This window comes from Sebastes umbrosus, chromosome 20 (assembly GCF_015220745.1).
Source record: "Sebastes umbrosus isolate fSebUmb1 chromosome 20, fSebUmb1.pri, whole genome shotgun sequence".
Lineage (NCBI taxonomy): Eukaryota > Metazoa > Chordata > Actinopteri > Perciformes > Sebastidae > Sebastes > Sebastes umbrosus.
In genome coordinates, this window is record NC_051288.1 from 17,587,415 (window position 1) to 17,608,599 (window position 21,185).

Sequence of the window (21,185 nt, forward strand, 5' to 3'; positions counted from 1 at the left end):
CACATTCAGGTTGAGCTTGGAACATCATATCTCATTAGCCGTTGACACAAAGACAAAGCCTCATGGGGTGGTTATATGGCAACAGAATAATTTACTTTTTCTTTTTTTTTTCTCGTTGATGAAATAATGAGGTGGTTTAATCTTACTGGCCACGACAGCAGTGGGCAGTCACTGGGCACAAAACCCCAGGAACGTGCTTCAGCTGTTCACAAAGACTGATTAAAGTAGTCCTCGATGAGAAAACCCCGCTGAGTTACGGAAGCTGGAGGAAGAGGAGAGGAGACAGGATGCTGCTGACGTCTGTCTTTTCTCTGTACTGACAATCAACCCTCTACAGGAGGTCGTGAAATGACATCCTATAATAACACATGAACTCTCAAAGTTTGATCTCAAAGAGCAATTCAAGCCTATTACACAGATATTCACTTCAGAAATGTAGCATTAGGGTGAGACCTGCCACTTACTGCTGCTAATTCCTATAATAATGTCTTCTTTTTCTGTTCGTTAGTAACATTTCTTCTTTTTTATTATTTTTTTTCTTGTCTTGTTGGGGTTCTTTTACTTGTAGATATCATATATGAACCTCTGAAGTGCCCCGACCTTATTGAAACTAAATTTCATTTCAAGGAATATTCCCATTTTAAGAAATATTCATATTTAATTCTTATTTATACCATTCTTGCATTATATTTAACAAACTTTATAAATCCCACTTCTCAAAATTTGCATATTTACTTATTTGAACTGTGGTCATATGTTATATATTGTATGTCTTAATGCAAATATTTGTACATATTTCTTATATTGTCATTTCTAATTCTTATTTTTATTTATTTATATTTCTCTACATATATTGTGTTATATATTTTATAGGGCTGTCAATAGATTCAAATATTTAATCGCGTTTAATCGCATGATTGTCCATAGTTAATTGCGATTGATTGCAAATTAATCACATTTTTTATCTGTTCAAAAAGTACCTTAAAGGGAGATTTGTCAAGCATTTAATACTCTTATCAACATGAGAATGGGTAAATATGCTTGCTCTATGCAAATGTATGTATTTATTTATTATTGGAAATCAATTAACAACACAAAACAATGACAAATATTGTCCAGAAACCCTCACAGGTACTGCATTTAGCATAAAATAATATGCTTAAATCATAACATGGCAAACTCAAGCCCAACAGGCAACAACAGCTGTCAGTGTGTCAGTGTGCTGACTTGACTATGACTTGTCCAAAACTGCATGTGATTATCATAAAGTGGGCATGTCTGTAAAGGGGACACTCGTGGGTACCCATAGAACCCATTTTCATTCACATATCTTGAGGTCAGAGTTCAAGGAACCCCTTTGAAAATGGCCATGACAGTTTTTCCTCGCCAAATCCCTCGCCTATTTGACAAAAAGAAAGATTTTGAAGCTGCATACTATTTATTAATGGCTTTTTTGCTATTTTGTATGGATGTCAGAAAGCGACCGCCATGTCAGTCTTTCACTCTTTCCTTTACCGCCTGATAATAATTAGGCATTTAGAGTTTAAATACAGTATTTGCCTCACAGCTGACACCTTCAATAGTCTGATGGAGGAGGCGGTAATCAAAGAAAGCACTTTAAATCAGCAAAACGATTGAACTGCACAGCGTTTAAACATCTTGATCAAAGTTTCCGCATGAATAGGCAAATGAGATCCTTCAAAAACTATTTCACAGAACTGCCTTCAGACCTGAGAATGTGCAATGGCTCACTGAAGCAATCTCATCATATCACTCAGGTATATGTCTAGTGTGTCTGATAGATTCATTTGAGCAACTATTCATAGGTCCTAAGTTATTTTGCAAGTTATAAAATGTCCATTATCTCTTCTTTATGTTCAGTCTGTTTTGATATTCCGGTTTGTTAGGCTGACATTATATTAAAAAGAACAGTGATAGCAGGACGAGCATTATGGTGTCCACTTTAAACCCTGATTTCTGTTCACGTGCAGTTTAAAAGTTGTTCTGTTTCTTACTGCAAGAGGACACAGTTTACCACAGAAGATAACGAAAAGTGGATGAAGATGTAGGGGTGTAACTATCCATCGATCTGGATCGATATATCGATTCAATGATCAAAACATCAATACAAATGATCATCTTTAAGATACGCCCTTATTTTGAAATTCTTACAATTTTTCTTGATAAAAAACATTTCCACTTAAACATGAGAAATGGTACTTCATAGTGAACAACAGGTCTATTTTAATTATTTTAATTAAAAAAGAATCAATTGTTTTTCATTTAAATGTCTAGAAGAGCCGAGTAATAAAATTGAAAATCATAATTTAGTTGCTATTTGTGAGCTTAATAAACAAACGTAACTGATTGTGTTAAATGGACATATGATATCGTCTTGAATCGATCGCAGGCCCCTGAATTGAACCGAATTGAAACGTACTGTATCGTGGCAGACTTTGTGCAATCAGCAAATATTACAAGGCTTTGTTGAATACTTAATTCTGATTGGTCAATCACGGCGTTCTGTTATTTCTTTATAACAGACCGTTGCTATGGACGCAGTTCTGATCTCGGACTCTGGTGGACCATTTTTGTGTCAAATTATTGATATTAAAGTAAGAAGCCGTGTAATAAGGGGGATAATGTACGGCGAGTTGGTCATTGTTGTGAAATAAACCCCTTCAGGGTGAAATTCTTTCAGATTTTCCTGTTTTATTTTTTTGTTTTTTAAAATATTATAACAGGTCTTAACCTAAACTTCTGTTGGCCATAATGTCATCATATAGCGGAGACGTTTCGAGTGATATTAAAGCTTTATTCACGGTGATGTACAGTACTGTGCATTTCAACTGTGTGTCTCCGTCAGTCAGTCTGATGGAAATATTTGCTCCGGTTCTCTAAAACCATTGAACCACAAACACCATTACAGCGTTGAAAGTGATGCATTTAGTCACGCACTGACGGGCAGAGCACGGAGTCTGCCCCCCTTTCCACTGTTAGCGGATGAAGAGGTTAGTGACCTGTTCTTCTGTTCTTTTGTGCGATGTGACAGTCAATCAAGTCTGTCTGGCCATTTGTTCAATGTTCGCGCCGCAGCGGGTGGCGCAGTTCACAGACATTACTTCATAAGCCTTTAGAGCTCCATTAGAAGAGAGGAAGTCTGTGTGAAACGGACCTTAAAGTCCCAGTGGAACAGAAGTTAGAGCGTCTCTCGCTTCTGTACTGGGAGTATTCCTCGGTGGAAAGGAATATTTGAGCGGCGTTCAGTTACGAAAGGGATTTAAATCAAATCCTTCACATTTCATTGGACCGCTAAAAAGTGGGCGGGCTTAGAATTTACAGAGCTACAACACACGCCTCTCTTGTCGCTAAAAGTTGCTGATTGATTAATGGATGGATGTCCATGATATGATTGTTGTTACCAAATATTGTTCCTGTAATATTTTAAAATTAGCGATACACTCGGTGGCCACTTTATTAGGTACACCTGCACAATCTAAAGTAATCCAATACAACAGCCCTGCTATAACGTCTACCTTTATGAAGCCCAAAATGTGCAGTTTTTAGTGACATTGGCGGAAATGTTTATATTAGATGTTAATCATTGAAGTCATATTAAAGGTGGTGTTGTATTTGGACGACTTTATACTGAGAAATGAGGGGTCAGAATATTAGAAACACCACTCGATATAATGCAGTTCAGCACAACACCACTAACTATCACCTCAATGCTGAAACATATACTTGAATTAACACCTCAATGACTGAGTCAACAAACACTGAACATTATAGGCGTCATAAAAGTAGACTTTATGGGTGAACAGGTGTGTTGGATTTCATTAGGGCACAGAGTATTTGCGCACAGACGACATGCGGTTCTACGTAAATATGCTCGTATGTGGCGATACATTTACTGAGTGTTGTTTTTCTAACAGCAGCGTTGAATAAACATCATCTTGCCTGGCTGATTACCTGCATGCACCCGCTGAGGCAGCCAGATTTTGTTTGTTAAGCTAACACAGAGCCCCTGTTAAAAGGGGCTCTACCTTTGATTACAGACTACAGTTACCGTGCAAAACTATCGGCTTAATTGGATGCGGTAAGACTCTGCGGGACCCTGCTGGTCCCCTTTCATCGCCGCGCCGTTACTCACACATGGCCGGTTTCATGGGCGACCACAAAGGCGGAGGAGAAGCCGTCCTCGTGGTTCAGAGTGCAGCTCCTCAGTGGGTGGCACATCCCTGTAACTGGAGCGTAACCTGGGCAACAGAAAAGACCACACAGCCCTAATAATCAAGTACCAAGATGAAGGTTGTGACATTCTCATGCAGCGCTGGAGGTCGTGGTGGAAAATTAGAGCTCTATGAGATATGATTGCAGCCATTGTGACGGTCTCGATCTTTTCTCGGCGCCTGACTGGCTGTCTGACTGACTGACTCTGGAGCTGAGATTAATACATGTTAAAAAAAAATCACAACAGGCTGTTGCGATTGCTTTGAATGTCTTCAGTGATAAACCCACGTGTCTATATGTGTGTACTGCAGGTTTGAGTTCAAGGAGTAACTCTCAAACTAGTTGAACAAGTTGAACTAAAAGGAGTAAATGAAAGTAAGTGTACAATGTTTGCAGGAAGTCTGCATCCTGATGCCATCCAATGATTATAAAGTGGCCAAAATCGGCTTGATGGCAGTATCAAAACACCTTGAAAGCACCTTGCATAGCGATAATGGATACTACAGAGAGTTTTAGCAAGTTGTGGGGTGTGAAGGCTTGTATATTGAACATCATAAAGAAAGAAAGTCCTGAAGTAAACAGCAAGCTCTGAAGCCTGTCATCATTACCCAGCAGACATCCGCCCCGGCATCGCAACATTTCACACAGTTCACCAAACCTTTTTAAGCAAAGCACAAACATTAAACATGACTCGATCAAGAGGTGTGCAGCGATTCAGCTTAGCGCATTTTGGGTTTGGTTCAGAAGCACACTCGCCTCCTTTTTGGAGGCTTTCAGATAATTTTCATGCTTTCTGACCATCAGAAGACATTTTTTGGCATGCAGGTAAAAAAAAGCAGAAAATGCAGCAGACAGGCAGCCGGTGATGGAGAGTCTTTGAAAGCATCAGGTTATGTTGGTGGTGTTGGAAAAAGAGAAATGTCTGCAACAGGTCAGTCATAGCAGAGTCTTTTTTTTTTTGCTACAGTGATGATAATGAAGTTCATGAAGGCCAGTTTTTGATCCAAATGGCTCTTTTCATAAACGGACACATTTAGCGCTGTGAAATAGCAAAAGCAGTTGTGGAGCGTGACCTTTTATCTGAAAGACAGATAAGAGGAATTCAAGAATGCAGATTGCATGACCATGAAGGGAGGCTTTGCACATTGAAGCGAAAAAAAAAAGTGCAGCAGCATTAGCAGCAGCAAGTAGGGGTCAAAAATCTGTTTCTCTACTGCTTATGTCATAAGTGAGAAGAGAGGTGGTCTCTATCATCTGGTTGATAAAGTCAAACACTGAACATATGGCGTGGGAAATTCTGTGGCGAGGAGAGCAGATCAAAAACACTTGAAATCAGTCACAGGATTTGATCACAGTGTATTTGTAAATGTGGCAAACTCATAAGTTCATTCATTCAGGTCATTTTGCTTTACAGCGGCTCCACAAACCGAATGTATTTACTTCCTTTTTAGGAACAATATATTTATGTGAATACAAAATCTACCATGTCACAGCTGAACTTTGACAAGAGAGTGCGATGTCTGCTCGCGACCCTGAGACACAGCAGCCCCACACAGTGCCAAGGTGCCATAGAAACCGGGCTTGTTATGAGCACAACACAACGGCAGCTATGGCAACATCCGAAGGTGTGACAAGCAAACCAGGTAGCCTCGGGTTGTCCTCTAAACATGACACGTGTGCTTCAAAAAGTTAAAAATAAACACAGGTCAATGCAAGATATTGAACTTGAGCACAAGAGGATGTGTGTTCGTACTGGACCAAGTTTCTCTGGAAGGTTTAGGAGGCTCGCTTCAAATTTTGTTTTTGAAGGGCTGAAAAGAAGAAATACAGCGTGAGAAAACCGACAGAGCATGTATGGTATAAAACTCCTCCAAATGGTTTGCATACATGTGTTATTAGGATTGAGTGGAGAAAAGTTCATACTGAACTTTACACAGCTGGATAAAAAAAGTTAGTTTACATAAATGACAAACTAACATACATTTCTGTTTTTTCTCTACATGCCAAAAACCTTCTTGAACAATGTCAATTTTTCATATCCAGGGTGGCATCAATGTCAAGTCAGCAAGGTGTTGGAAAGCTACTTATTTTCCTGTGAGGTCAAATTCGTGACCTCATCTGCGGCCTCCACTTTTTAAGTTTCCATCGACCTTACCTCGGCGAGACTTGAAGCCAACCCCCTTTTTGTGAATGGAAGCAGATATCAGCACTCAGTCTGCACAGTCCTCGATCGAGAAAAATACAGTACCTTGCATACCTGCGGGACCAAAATCTTGCCTTGTGAGGAAGATGGCGTGGTCGTGGTACTCGGCGTGGTCGGGGTCCCGGCGCTGCTGCGTGTTGGCCCACCGGCACACCTGCTCCAGGCTGCGGGATGGGTTGCCACGCTCGATCAGGCTTATGGACTGCAAGAAACACGAGGAGAACGTGTTACCACTCAAGCTGTGAACAGAAACAGTGACGGCTCGCCTCATCGATTCCCTCTCTTGCTGAGGTGAAAGAACAATACTTCTCACCATTACACGTTCGCTTCAGGTATGCATGTCCTTTCGCTTTGAAAATCATGAAAGGAGAAAACATTTTTTCAAATTCACCTTTGAGAAAACAGACTGAGAATAAAAGCTGCAGGTATTTCATTGTTAGAAAAACTCCTGGCATCGGAGATTTTTCTCATATTTGCTCAAAGTTACCGACTGCAGCTTTAATTGAAATATGTGTGCATGTGAAATTAAATTCCTAACGGACATAGAGAGCAGATCTTGTTTCCCCTCGGCTCAATGTGTCTCCAACACGCACACCAGATTTGCACTGTGAACATAAAAGCCGCCCATGTGTGTGTGTGTTTTTTTTTTTTTCTCAAACTGGCATTCAACTACGCCTACAGACAGATGATTTCTAAGTGGAAACTGTTGTTGGAAACTGAAATAGCATTATGAAGTGGAAATGGAAAAAAACTATTTTCTATTTTGTCTTGTCTGTGTTATGAAGATCCAGACAATTCAACAACAAAAAACTCGGTCGAGGATGAAATAGTGTGGTGACTGACGACGACAACACAGCTCATAGTGGAGGGTACTTCCAGAAATAGAGAGACACTGGCAAAACACTTGTCTTTCTTTTTCGAGTGTGTGCTAGTGGCACATCCAACACGTTTGAGCTCATCTAATTGGTGCTGTGTAAACAACATCTATGTGCTTTGGCAACCAGAGAGTCTCCAGGCAGCATCAGTCACTCATGTGCATTAAAAGGCACTCAACGATAATAACCCACTGCTGTCTGTCACCATGCATATAATTTATAGTGAATCTGTACCTCCTTAATGCGTAATTTGCAGCCTGCTAACAATCAAATACGTAAGAGGTGACATAAAGTAGCAACAGGTGAATCAAAAAAACAAATTAATCCGTACATACAGTATGTTTTGATCACCAGCAAACTAATACGTGGAAGGATTTGTTTAAACTTTACTCTCTACGTGCATCTACATGACAATAAAAAATTAAGAAATATCCCTTTGTAGTTCTTATTGATACAGGTTATTAAAACAAGCAGCATCTACTGAATATTTCATCACAGTAATAAAAGCCAGATGGGATTGTGTCAGTATGTTCATGCTCTGCGTTGTGTACATATGATTTGTCCGTTACATAAACATAATCAGCCTCCGCTGGCTGAGCTAATGTAAAGTACACAGCACTGAGCAGTGTTATCTTCATGTATTACCAGCTTCTCAAACCTCAAGTTCATTTAACGGCTCTTTGGCACCGAGTTTAAATGTGTTAAGCGTTTGTAGCATCACCTTTGGTGTTAGACGTTATTGTTGCGGTAGCCTGAGGCATAATCAGATCACATGCTAAGCGCCCCGAACCAGCCAGAGGGCCCCAAAATACATTGAATTAACGTGAGGGCGGGACCACAGGGTGCTTGGAATCTGGTGTGTGAATTATTTTTAAATTCATTTATTTGTATTTATTTATGTATTTTATTTAACATTTTTTTATTTGTATTCTTTTATATCTCTTATTTATTTATTTTTATTTTTTTTATTTTTTAATTATTATTATTATTTTTCCCCTCCCTTGTTTTTAAATACTACTTTGTTTTTTAATTTACAGTTACTATCTGTTATTTTATGTACATACTGTATTGCATTATTTGTTATGGTTTAGGTTGTGGTTTCTTAAGGAAACAATAAAAAAAACATGATTAAAAAAAAGAAAATGTGATCTTTGCCTTTTTATTTTGGTGTCATAATTTAACCATCCAGCAGATACCCTCACTGATTCTGTTATAGCACCCAATAGCACCTTAGGGTCGCTGTAATATATTTTGGAAATATAACATAATTCTTTAGGACGGAGCTGGGAAAAATTTGGGGATTTGTGGCTGCTATATTAAATTAAGTGCGCTAACATGCACACAAGAAATCAGGTAAATCAGCTTGTGCAGTATCTCTAATAACCTAGTTACTGTACATTGACATTCACATACACATGCAGCAGCACATGCTGCTTATTTTTAACTGTAGTACTGTTAGAATATTCTTTTTTGTGCCTGAAGAGGCTTTATAGTGACAGAAAAATGTGTCTGAAGCTTACGAATATTCACATATTCAGTGGTGGAAACTGATTTATTTAGACTTCTGATCCCTTATTTTCATCAAAAGCGATACTTTCCATGTCTCAAGTCTTTGTCAGGCACATGCTCACATGTAAAAAAGCTTATTAGAAACCCAATTAAATGTATACATGGCCAAGATATCGTCTTTCTCCAGAAGAAGTCTGGCTCAGGTTTCCCTAATCCCTTTCCCCAATTACAGAAGCCGGGTTTCTCATATACATGACGCTTAAGAAATCAGATTGCTGCAGAAAGTCGACTGTAAGCCAGTTACTGAAATGCAGGGACACGCACTGACTGCTTCAGAGGAATAATTCAACATTTTGGCCCATGAACTTATTCACTTTCCTGACAAGACTTAGATGAGAAGATCGATACCACTCATCAGAGCATGGCAAACTCAAGCCCAACAGGCAACAACAGCTGTCAGTGTGTCAGTGTGCTGACTTGACTATGACTTGCCCCAAACTGCATGTGATTATCATAAAGTGGGCATGTCTGTAAAGGGGAGACTCGTTGGTACCCATAGAACCCATTTTCATTCACATATCTTGAGGTGAGAGGTCAAGGGACCCCTTTGAAAATGGCCATGACAGTTTTTCCTCGCCAAAGTTTAGCGCTCTAGGGCATTATTTAACCTCCTTCGCATGCCATAGTTGGTATCAATGGATTCTTTAGGTTTTTCTACTTTCATATGATATTAGTATCTTCACTCTAGCTTTAAAATTGAGCCTGCTACAACCTCCGGAAGATCAATTGCGCTAAAGAAATTAGTTTCGCTAATACGAATTTGCGTTAACACGTTATTATCGTGTTAACTTTGAAAGCCCTAATAAATAAGTCATGTATTCTGACATCTTATTCACTACCATTCTATTATTTGTCTTTGTTGTTTTCATTCTATCACTTCCTATAGGCAGCAACAGCAATGTAATAATGTACGTTTAAGTCACTGTTGTGTTATGAATCATCAGGGCTACCGACAGAGATCCATTTATATGGAAATATATCTGGGTTCAATCCAAATGTCTTTGCCTTTGTTTGAGAATATGTTTACATATATAGAAAATAACAGCAACGTATGCCATAGCTCACCTGTCGGTACCCGACCATTATCATGCGGACAAGGACAACGTTGATGTTTGTTCCCAAAGATTCATCGTGGTAGATTTCATCAACCTGAAATGAAAGGAACGTTATCGGTCACTGATCTGATGGATGAAAGAAACACAACGCATTTGATGAAGGTGACTGAGAACGCCTCACAATATTGAGCCTGCAGAACAGGTACAGGCCGCCTCGGTTCATCTCTAGTTTCTGGATTTTACTCAGTTTATTAGTAAGTAATTACTGAAAAAAAGACAGAAGAAGATAATTCACTGCTCAAAATATGCAAATCAGAAACCTTTACTGGCATCAAAAGATTTGAAAAATAAAGAAATAGTGAAGCTTGGATGTCAAATATCTGTCGAGGGACATCAAACTGCACACAGCGAGCTCATGTTTACCACACCTACTGTGTGATGCTTTATACACAGGGTAACAAACTGTAGTTGTTTGTGCCTTCATCAATAGCACAATACCACGTCAAATGATTCACCTTTGGAAGTCTGTTTTATCTAAAATCTGCTGATGAAAGTAGCAAACATTTGTTTAAAACTGATCTGATAATGATCAGTACAAAACACACAAGCTGCTGCTTCCACAGATTTTATTACTGAGGTGCAGCGTCCCAGCAGCAGGCTGTCTAACCATGTGGGAGTTTTTTTTTTTGCATCTTTTACAACAAGCTTGGAATCATAATGAAATATGTTAAGACATCAGGCAACCATCCAATAAAACTAGTGCTGTTATGCAATGGCAAAGAAGTCTGACCCAGAAATGTGTCGACTGCCATTTGGCTTTATAATAATGCTGTGGTATGTGGATGCTTAACCCGGGACCGAACTAGGGATCCCATTCAAATCCCAATTTCCACTTGAGCGCGTTTTATTTTCTTCAAATAGTCGCTGCATGTCGGCACTTCTCCTGGGGCCCCATAAAGTCAATCAACTGCTTCGCTTTGCGGTTGATACATAAAGTTCAGAGGAAAATAAGGGGTGAATATTTCTTTTTCCATAAATCAGTAAGTAATTTAGTTGGGACATGTTGGTTATGGATTGTAATTAAGAAAACCGGGCGACTCTCGACTGGTAAACATGGAGTCGTTCAGGTTCACAAAGCACCCTCACATTTCTCCACTGAAATTGTTGCTGAGAGGAAACACATGTTTATAACTGGCATTTTAAGGCACGTGGGTCGACACTGTGTGTGACAGACTCGTAAATTCAACATATGTCATGTTGCAAGCATTGAAAAGTATTTGTGCAATATTGGTGCAAAATGTATCATGATCTTACGTTTTTATTGAGAATGAACACGCTCCTGCAACTTCCTACTACGTTAAAACTACTATCAAAGGGTCAGTACACCAAAATTACAAATATATACACATATATATTCATATATTTTCTCACTTACATCTATTAGAGTTGTACACGGAGCTATGCCAGGTATCCCTGGTTCTGGAGGTATTCATTTTACTACCTCCGGGTCTGAGAAGTGAAGCCAATGCGGAAGTGCCTTCAACTTGCATTCTTTCTAATAGCCAGCAGGGGGCGACTCCTCTGGTTGCAAAAAGAAGTCTGATTGTATAGAAGTCTATGAGAAAATGACCCTACTTCTCACTTGATTTATTACCTCAGTAAACACTGTAAACATGAGTTTACAGTGTTTAAACAATGTAAATAATTTAAACAAATTATGGTCCCATTTAGAGTCATATAGACCATAAAGCAGGGGATGCTTTAGAGCGTGGCTACCTTGTGACTGACAGGTCGCTACCATGGCGTTGTCCGGTCTGGGAGTTGTCCGTGATTTCATCTTACAACTTTAACCCTTTCAAAGTGTGTTTTCAGTTCATGAAAGTTAATTGTAACATTTTGGTCGCCCAAAAATGTCTTATTCGGTTCGGTTGTACTTAGCTCCACCCTCTCGTGTAATTTCTGGTTGCAAAAAAAGAAGATGGCAACGGCCAAAATGCCGAACTCCAGGCTTCAAACGGCAGTCCACAAACCAATGGGTGACATCACGGTGACTATGTCCACTTCTTATATACAGTCTATGGTTCAAAATGTCTGACAAAACATGATTTTTCATAAACTTGAGTTGTAATAATTAAAACTAAAACAATAAATAAACCCGTAGGGTTGTTACATTTTCTAGGAGAGTCCTGTGTTTCCGCAACATTGAGGATATGGAGGAAAAACACTCTATGGTCTCTAATGTGCAGATAGTTTCAATTTTAGTTGACGTGATTTTTAAAAACCCATCTCTGAAAGATGTGCCACCAACCCAAAAACAGAAGGGAATCTGTGGTGCTCAAAGCATTAAAAAGTGATATTTGAACAACTCTGTCAATGTTTCTTTCAAGAAACAATGTCCTGGTTACTCTGGTTAAAACATCACTGTCAGCAGTTTAATTACGACTATTTCTTTGTTGAAAGTGGTGGAATGAAATGAAAGTAAAGTCTATGGATCATCCAGGGTAACTGAGATGTTTTCCCATTACCGGTATTGAGGTAGTTGCGGAAATGTCAGCCACAGATTTCTCATAATAACCGGAACAAATAAAACTAAATCTATCTACCTGAGTAAATGCCACTAGAGGTAAGTGAAGGACAATTTTGAGTTATTTTGAGCTGTGAGTGAACTTACCCTTTTAAAAAAAAACTCTTCTTCTCAACACACCTGAAAGCGCCTCCTTTGAGTCGCCACTCTCATGATGATTGCACCATTTTTGGGCCTTTATCACAGCAGACATTTTGAAATGTCACAGCAGGAAGGCTTAATAACTGAAAAAGTCGGTTGTAAACAATTATATCCCAACTTATATTTGAGGCTTGTATTACTCTTTTTAACTTTTGTGGAACTACAGTATATCCTCCTGACAATACATCTGCTCACCGGTCAAGGCGGTCAATCCACTGTAATATATCATTTTAGTGGAGGAAACTTTTTCCTATTGATGTTTAAAGTTAGTTGCTCCTAAAAAGCAGAAGAGAGATTTCTTTTTATCACTATCACCAGACGACTCCATGCCCCCCCTGCAGCTCGAGACACCTCCGCAGAGGACTGCAATGTTTTAAAATGGCTTTGTTAAAAAGGCAAAAAGCCCCAGTCCCCCTCAGTGACTTGTGTCTAATCTCTCCGTCTTTAATCTTAACTTTCTGCTGTCAAAACTCTTTAAAGAGTTTTCTGAGGCATTACCCATGGGCCACCTAACAAATTTAATGAGTCTCTCTCTTGGTTTAGTCCATGACCGGCATGAATCAAACATCTACTTAAGAAACCAACACGTTCCCTTGACTACACCCCTATCTCCAAATTAACATAAAAAAATGTCAAAGAGGCAGTTGCGAATCAGCTGTTAAAAAACAATTGAAGGGAATCATTTCTATCCGGCTTCCATCAACAGTGGTTATTGCACTAAATTAATATCGCCGGGTGTAAGTTCAACCTCTGATCCCCTGATGATGAAATTTTACAAGAGAGATTGGGGCTCCTGGACTGAAACTACATTAAATTGTTTCTCTTCCGTGTTATTCAACAAGGTGTTTAAAGTGGCTGCTGGTAATCATGTTTCTCCCTCCCACAAGGCTAAATACTTGGCTTAGTTTTACTCAGTAGATGCTCCCCCTCGATCACTGCTCTTATGCTGATGATATCAAGTTGTGCGTTTCATTCAAGCCTAAATGTTTTAACAAGAACCATGCAACCCTGTCTCCTGCTATTAAAGAGGACCTGTTCAGCTTATTTTCAGGTGCATACTTGTATTTTGGGTTTCTACTAGAACATGTTTACATGCCTTAATGTTCAAAAAATGCTTTATTTTTCTCATACCAGCTGGGCTGCAGGACCGCTTCTGTCTGAAACGCTCTGTTTGAGCTCCGCCCCCTCCCGGAAAAAGCCCAGTCTGCTCTGATTGGTCAGTTGGCCCCAGTCTGTTGTGATTGGTCAACTGAACCAAACTCTTCGTACTCCACTCCAGCTCCGCTCAAACTAGCTTTGCTTGAGGGCATGCCAAACTTGCTGCTAAGCAGGTATTATGCAAATGTGTTACTTGGTGACATCATCACGTTACAGAAGAAAAAGCTTCAAGCAAGGCGTTTCAGGCACTTCATGAGCAGTGTTTCTGTGGGGGAAAGTAACTCCCTTTGTCGGTAACTCCTGGACTTTGGGCTTTATCACTTTGCAGACCTTTTACATGCACAAAAAACAATATAACACACTATAGGAAAGGGGAAAAGCACAAAAACATAATAGGTCCTCTTTAAAAACTGGATGGTTTCTAACTTCCTAGAGTTGAAAACTGATAAAAGCTCTGATAAATGGGTTTGGGAAATATTAATTATTCGCTGTTCTTCGAGTTAGATGGGAAGATCATAAAAGCTACAAACAAAGCTACAGACTGAAGATGTTAGCTTAGCTTAAAACAAAGACCACCAACCAGCCCCTTTAAAGCCCCACTAGTTAACATGTTATATCTCATTTGTTTAAAGCGTTCAAAGCTAACCATCTACTGGCTCTAGCTTCACATTTAGCATGCAGACATGAGAGTGGTATTGATCTCCTCATCTAACTCTCATCAAGAAAGTCTCTAAGAGTCTTCCAATCCAGGTTTCCAAAAATCAGAAAAATTGTCCAAACCAATGAAGCACAACACCGAAGTTGAGCAAATGAATATTACTAAGCACAGAAAACATCTTTCTCTCTAGAGTCCTGCCTGCGTTACACTGCCTCGCAGTTAGAATATATATGAGTTGTTTTGCATTACTTTTAAAACTCTGATCTTTTAACCCAAACAATATTTCAGATCTGGAGATAAAACATAAAAAAATAATTTGCTCCAGGCTTAAAAGAAAAAGAACATAATGTTTTCACAGTAGTAGCCAGAGCACTATGAACAACTTCCCCGCAGTGTAATATCACCAGATGCCACATTTTAAAATAGCTTTTTATAGTCTGACATTTATCCAGTTTATTACTCCAAATGTATTATGTCATTTATATATTACTTTTTATTTCATTTCTGTTCTTTATAAAGAATTTATTATACTTATTATACTATATTTTCAATGCTCTGCAATGCTGGTGAAAACTGAAACTGATTGTTAGTATCACCTTTCTGTTGATCGCCTCTCAGCCTGTCAATAACATTGATCTAACAAAGGTCATTGAACAAGTGAACAGTGTTGCTGGACACTGTGAAATTCACAAGAGCCCTGAGGTGAAGTCCAATGTTTTCATTAATGCCACAGCAGAGCCGCTGGACAGCTGGGATGTTATTTCTGTCCATAAGCTTTAAAGGGGAACTACGCCCATTTTCAAAATTAATTTTCCAAGTCTAGGATAGTCCAAAACTATTAGTAAACATGAACAACTCTCTCCAAAATCCAAATACTAGAGAGCTAAAACTCAAATTTGTGATGTCATAGGGTATAAAGTCTGGAGCTGCTCCATAGACAATGAATGAGAGAGATGTTACAGATGACACTGAGAGCACCCAGAGGAACGTACTGAGTATATGGGAACATTTTCTGTTTCACAACTAACAACACTACAATAGAATAAAGCTCATTTGGGTCCACAAAATCAGCCTCCCATTCATTGTCTATGGAGTAGCTCCAGACTTTATATCAGCGTAGCCAGAAAACAAAACTGTGGGTGTGCATGAGAAAAACTGGGTGTACCACATGATCTAAGGGCGGACTGGGATTGAAATTCAGCCTGGGATTTTTCTTGGCAGTTTTAACACTAATACAGCCACCCCAGCTGCCACCTCAGTATATATATACTGTATATAGAGAGGTTTAAAAAGCGCTGGACTGGCAGACAGCACAGAAGCACTAATCATAGCAGCACAAGAGCAGGCTCTAAGCACAAGGGCCATAGAGGCCAGGATCTACCATAGTAGATCAGACCCAAGGTGCAGGCTGTGCAAAGATGCCCCTGAGACGGTCCAGCACATCGGAGCAGGGTGTAAGATGCAAGCTGGATCAGCGCACATGGAGAGGCACAACCAAGTGGCTGGGATAGTGTACAAGAACATCTGTAACCAGTATGGACTAGAAGTACCCAAATCCCAATGGGACATTCCACCCAAGGTGGTTGAGAACATGAGAACAACAGGGTTAAGGTCTTGTGGCACTTCAGATTCCAGACTGACAAGCAGCTGCTGGCCAACTAATCGGACATAGTGGTGGTTGACAAACAGCAGAAGAGGGCAGTGGTGATAGATGTGGCAGTAGACAGCAACATCAGGAAGAAGGAACATGAAAAGGTTGAGATGTATCAAGGGTTGAAAGAACAGCTGGAACAAATGTGCAAGGTCAAAGCCAACGTGGGCCCCGTGGTAGTAGGAGCACTCGGGGCTGTGACCCCCAAACTGGGAGAGAGGCTCCAGCAGGTTCCAGGAACGACATCTGAAGCCTCAGTCCAGAAGAGCGCAATTCTAGGAACAGCTAAGATACTGCGCAGAACCTTCAAACTTCCAGGCCTCTGGTAGAGGATACAGATACCACCCCACGAGGGTGAAAGGGAGATTTTTTTTTCTACTGTACACTGTATATATATGATAAAGTTGTGCCTGGTCGGGTATTCACATAACATTCTGCATCTGATTTTTGGGTGGCACAGGAACACCCTGGCACACCCGTGGCTCTGCCATTGCTTTATGCTTGATGACATCACAGGTTTGAGACTCTGGTTTCTTGCTTTGAGAAAGAGTATCTCACGTTCACATGTATTTTTTTTTTTTACTTTCCTAAACCATGGGAATAACATATTGGAATTCTTCATTTAGGAGGTGTTCCCCTTTAATCTCTTCAGCTGCTACCGGTGAAAGCATATGCAAAGAAATCCTACAAACATTATTTTCCTCCATGGGAATTGGAATCCTGACACAAGAGAAAGCATATGAGCATAAATATCTGCAGAATTACAGGCACAACCAGCCATCAAGAAAGCACTCAGACTTCGCAAAAGGTTGTCAAAGCAGCAGGTCAACTTTCTGCTCTTAGCCTTACTAATTTAAGAAGACAAAATAAATTCAGTTTGAAGGTTATTTTTCCTATCTGTAAACAGTGATGTTGTCCTCATTGTGCAAACAGAATAACAGAGTGCTACTCTTTGCTTAAACACCAACAAGTGTGTGACCACTAAGCTTTCTGTGGGTACAAATTATGACCGTGCAGAACAAAAGCCCTGTCACTCAAGAAAGGCTATCTTGGCTTAAGTCCAAACTTGCTCTGGGACGCGGGGTTACACCCAAGGCATTTAAGCAAATATGCCATTCACAGGAGCCCATTCAGGTCAATAAATGCTGTAAAGAACACTCGAGTGACCCCAAGTTCTCCCAGATTTGTTACGAGCTCAAATACCTCGACTGGTCTACAGTATACTGACCCATATACGTGTGTTTATGTTGGACCTGAAACAGAAAGGCTGTTGAAAAATGAGGACAGCATAAAAAAAAAAAAATAAGTTCCATGATGAGTTTTGTAAAAGTTGCGTATATTTCCTGACTCAGGACTCTATGCATTCAACCCTTTAAAAAAACATTTTGTGAGACCTCCAACTCGTCCTATACGGGGATAATTAGAAAGCCAGGAGGAGCACACAGAGGGCTGGAATGGGACTGTTGTGGCTGCAAATGAGAGTAGCAGCTGTGGACTACAGGCGCTAGGTGTCCCTGGCTTGTGTACAGCATCACATCGACGTGGACAAAACCTGGTCAAACAACACAGCCATTGTGCGGCAGGCACCTCAGCAGTCACCTTGGCTTTCGCGCAGACAGGATGTTCAGTAATCAATCCCTCGGGGAGAGTTTCTCCAGGTGGTACTACACATTCTGCAGCCACGGAGCCGGGATTCGGAGGGATTTGAGTGGGCAGAGCTCTTTCAGACACAGCAAGCCTGTGGCTTACGGGTGGAACTAAAGAGTTTTGACCCCTCGCTTGTTTAGACTGCGCTTTTCTTTCAAGGAATTTGCATGTTTGTCTCGTCAAGTTTGACTCAGAATGAATGGGGAATATATAGATATTACTGTTATAGCTCAGTCATCCATAAGGACTTCCTGAAGTCATCTTATCCAGCTAGTGATCTTAAATAAGTGCCTATCAGAGAGCACTAGACACCAAGGACTGATAATTACAGAGCGCTCTCGCAGCCACTTCACAGCCGAATCAGCCAAGGTTGTTAAAATCAGACATTCCTCCCTGCCGAAGACATTTGGGGATGGAATGTGTATATAATATCCCAATTAAATAAACACATCATCCCATGTCCTGGCGCTGGTTTCCATAAGCTCCCAGTCAACTTTCTAATTGGTCTAGTGCGGCTAATCAGACCACCATGCAGGGTCCAAATGGTAACTGTTACAGAGTGAAACCAGCACCCTGTGAAAATCTGACTTGAGGGATTTGGGCCCATTAAGTAGATTATGGTGGTAGGAGCTGGTGGAACCCGTAATGAACGAGCTGAGAATTTTTTTTTTTCACCTCTCATCGGTAATCCATAAACAGCCAGAGAAAGTAGGGGTCTAAGGGGGGAAGTGTGGCGAGGTCTGATTTCAGAGAGGACAAGGAGGGAAAAATACCTCAACAGGGAGAAGATCAACAAACTCAGCAGCATTTTCATGTGAAGAAAGGATATTTATAGAGCCGCAACGATTAGTCTATTAGTCGAGCAATTATTTTGGGAACAGATTAAGTGTTTTTTTCAAGCAAAACTTACAAAAAAAATCACTAATTCAATCTTCTCATTGTTCATTTGTGCTGCTTTTCTTTGTTTTATGTAACAGTGATCTAAATATCTTTGGAGTTTGAGGAGTTTGACTTTTTAAAACTGCGGTGTCTATTTTTCACTATTTATTGTCATCTGAAATTACAACTTTATGACATTTTATAGACTAAATTAACCCTTTAAAAATGGACATACCTCAGGCGACCGCAGGAGATCATTGCTTGCATGATCCTGTTTAAATTGATTTAAAATAAAAAACATAATAGCTGGAGCATTCATTCTTTTTGCGGCAGAAAGCTAAGGCTTCTGTCTTTCACATCATCACATTGTACGCTTGTGATGATGTCATTACATTACGTTACGTGCGGTATTAAATGCGCGGCCGGTGGCACCAGAATAGTGCCCCGTAATGACCGCGGGAGATCGTTGTCTGCATGATCCTGTTTAAATCAATGTAAAATAAAAACCATAATAGCTAAAGCATTCATTCTTTGTGCAGTGGGAAGCTAAGGCTTCTGTATTTTGCATCATCATATTGTACGCTCGTGATGAAGTCATTACGTTATGTGTGGAACGTAACTAAACTATCAAAATGCCTTTGCACTCGATCTGCTCATAGAAAGGAGCATATCTCAAAAACGAAAGAATGTGCATAGTTCAAATAACTTATGGAGTGTTAAAAAAGTTTCTACATTTAGAAATCTTTTGGATCAATATGTTTTGTTATTATTTTGTAACATTTTATGGAAAAAACATGTCATAACCTTTTTTTTTTTTTTACACAATTTCAATACAGTTATCAATTATTATCGTTTATTGACTGACATAACCTTTCAGCTTAGGTTGTGTAGATTTTAGGGATGTGAAGCATTTGAAGATATTCCTAGAAATGTAGGCACTGGCGGACCATTTCTATTCAGTTCAAAGGGCTAATCAATAAATCAGGTCAGCTCATTAAACAAGAATGAAAGTAACGTTTTGTTGCAGGCCTTGATATTTCATGTTGGGAATCTGCATAAATGAGGAGTGGGTGAGCATTTTCAACCATCAGACTTACTATGTTCATGAGCGTGAGAACGTAATTCTGCACGTGCTCCTTGCCGTGGAAGCGAACCACCGAGTCGTCCACAGCCAGCAGCACCTCGATGTTGTAGTCGTCCTTCTTCGCGTGCCTCCTCTTGCGCTCCGACTCAGACAGTTTATGCTCGACGAGATCCAGAGCCGCGGGGAGGTCCGCGATCCCGAAGTCTGCCACTGAAAAATATGAGCAGCACATAAACAAGTCAATGACAGGACAGTGGGAAATCTGATGCATGTATGATATTTCTTCTCTCCAGCTTTTGCGGAGTGATTTATGTTTGTGTCAGACCCAACATAAAACAAGTCTTTGAGTCTCAGGATGCGCAGGAGGAATCCTTTGGGATTATCGACAGGCCTGTAGACTTTATATGTTCTAAACCACTTGATCTCTAGTCAAAATACTCCCCTTGCACTCGTAAATCGTGCATTTCCTCTCAGCCCAACATTTAGCCTAACTATAGTATGTGCATTCATCGCACAAACCCCAACTGAGTCGCGCCGAATCCACACAACATTTGTCCAGGTTATTTTGCACTTGAGCTGTTTTTTGAAGGTGTGATATTCAAGCACAGTGTACCGTCTATCTGTGCTCGTCAGACGCTCAATGAGAAAAGGAAATTGTTTGAATTTGGAGATTCACAGAAGCAGAAACTGTGAGATCACCCAGAAATCTGGGGATGAGATATAAATAATGTCAGATGGGAAAAAAACATATAAGCTAAAAATCACCACAGAGGATATAAATAGACTTATTCTTAACAGCAGTTCATTAAAAATACCACCTTTTCACCAACTTTCTTAGAAATCAATTACAAGTGTCTGATGTCCTGCTATCTAAACAAGAAAAAAAATAAACAAACCGATACACCATTTCCTTGATGGAGGTTTATAACACCGTTTAATGTAACTGAAATTAAAAGAATGTGTTGACAGTGTCTGGCAGAAATTGGCTCATGTATCATTAAAGCTTGGCATGTAGCTCTAGGCTATGAATTACGATAATCTTTTGTAATAGACGGTAGTGATTCAAGCGTGCCAGATACAAATGGAGACATGACACACTATCTTATGCATAGAAAATCAATTGGACAAGGTATTTTTTCAGAGGTACAATGCGGAAAATTGAAAAAGAAGGATGAACACAGTAGTGTTCTGCAAAAAAACATTCAAGACAAGTGGCTCAAGGCGAATCTCCCGAGAAGCAATTTATTCTAAATAACTAAAAATAACAGATACACGCATGAAAGGTGACATCTTATATGCACCAGTGGCAGCAGAGTAATTTAAGATAAATGTGTGCAAAAAAAACAGATTTTTTTGAATAATTAGTAAACAAAATAACTCTTTGCAAAGCTGAAAATGTAATTATTACCACAGATAATAGCACGGAGAGAGACATTAAATAAAAGCGA

The 21,185-nt window shown here is 39.8% G+C and overlaps 1 protein-coding gene across 3 annotated transcripts in view; it reads right to left on the reverse strand.

Annotated features, from left to right (window-relative positions):
- Window positions 1-21,185, reverse strand: part of LOC119479449 (A disintegrin and metalloproteinase with thrombospondin motifs 14) — a 54,255-nt gene that overhangs the window by 16,074 nt on the left and 16,996 nt on the right. For 2 of the 3 annotated variants that reach the window (XR_005204687.1, XM_037755040.1), the window contains exons 4-7: window positions 19,751-19,947; window positions 9,946-10,029; window positions 6,482-6,638; window positions 4,154-4,259 (exon numbers count right to left, since the gene is read on the reverse strand). Coding sequence is in view for 2 of the 3 variants with exons in the window: in XM_037755040.1 (XP_037610968.1) it covers window positions 4,154-4,259; window positions 6,482-6,638; window positions 9,946-10,029; window positions 19,751-19,947 (544 nt within the window). In the remaining variant the exon portion in view is untranslated. The remainder of the gene's footprint in view (window positions 1-4,153; window positions 4,260-6,481; window positions 6,639-9,945; window positions 10,030-19,750; window positions 19,948-21,185) is intronic. The other variant, XM_037755041.1, reaches the window with a different exon arrangement.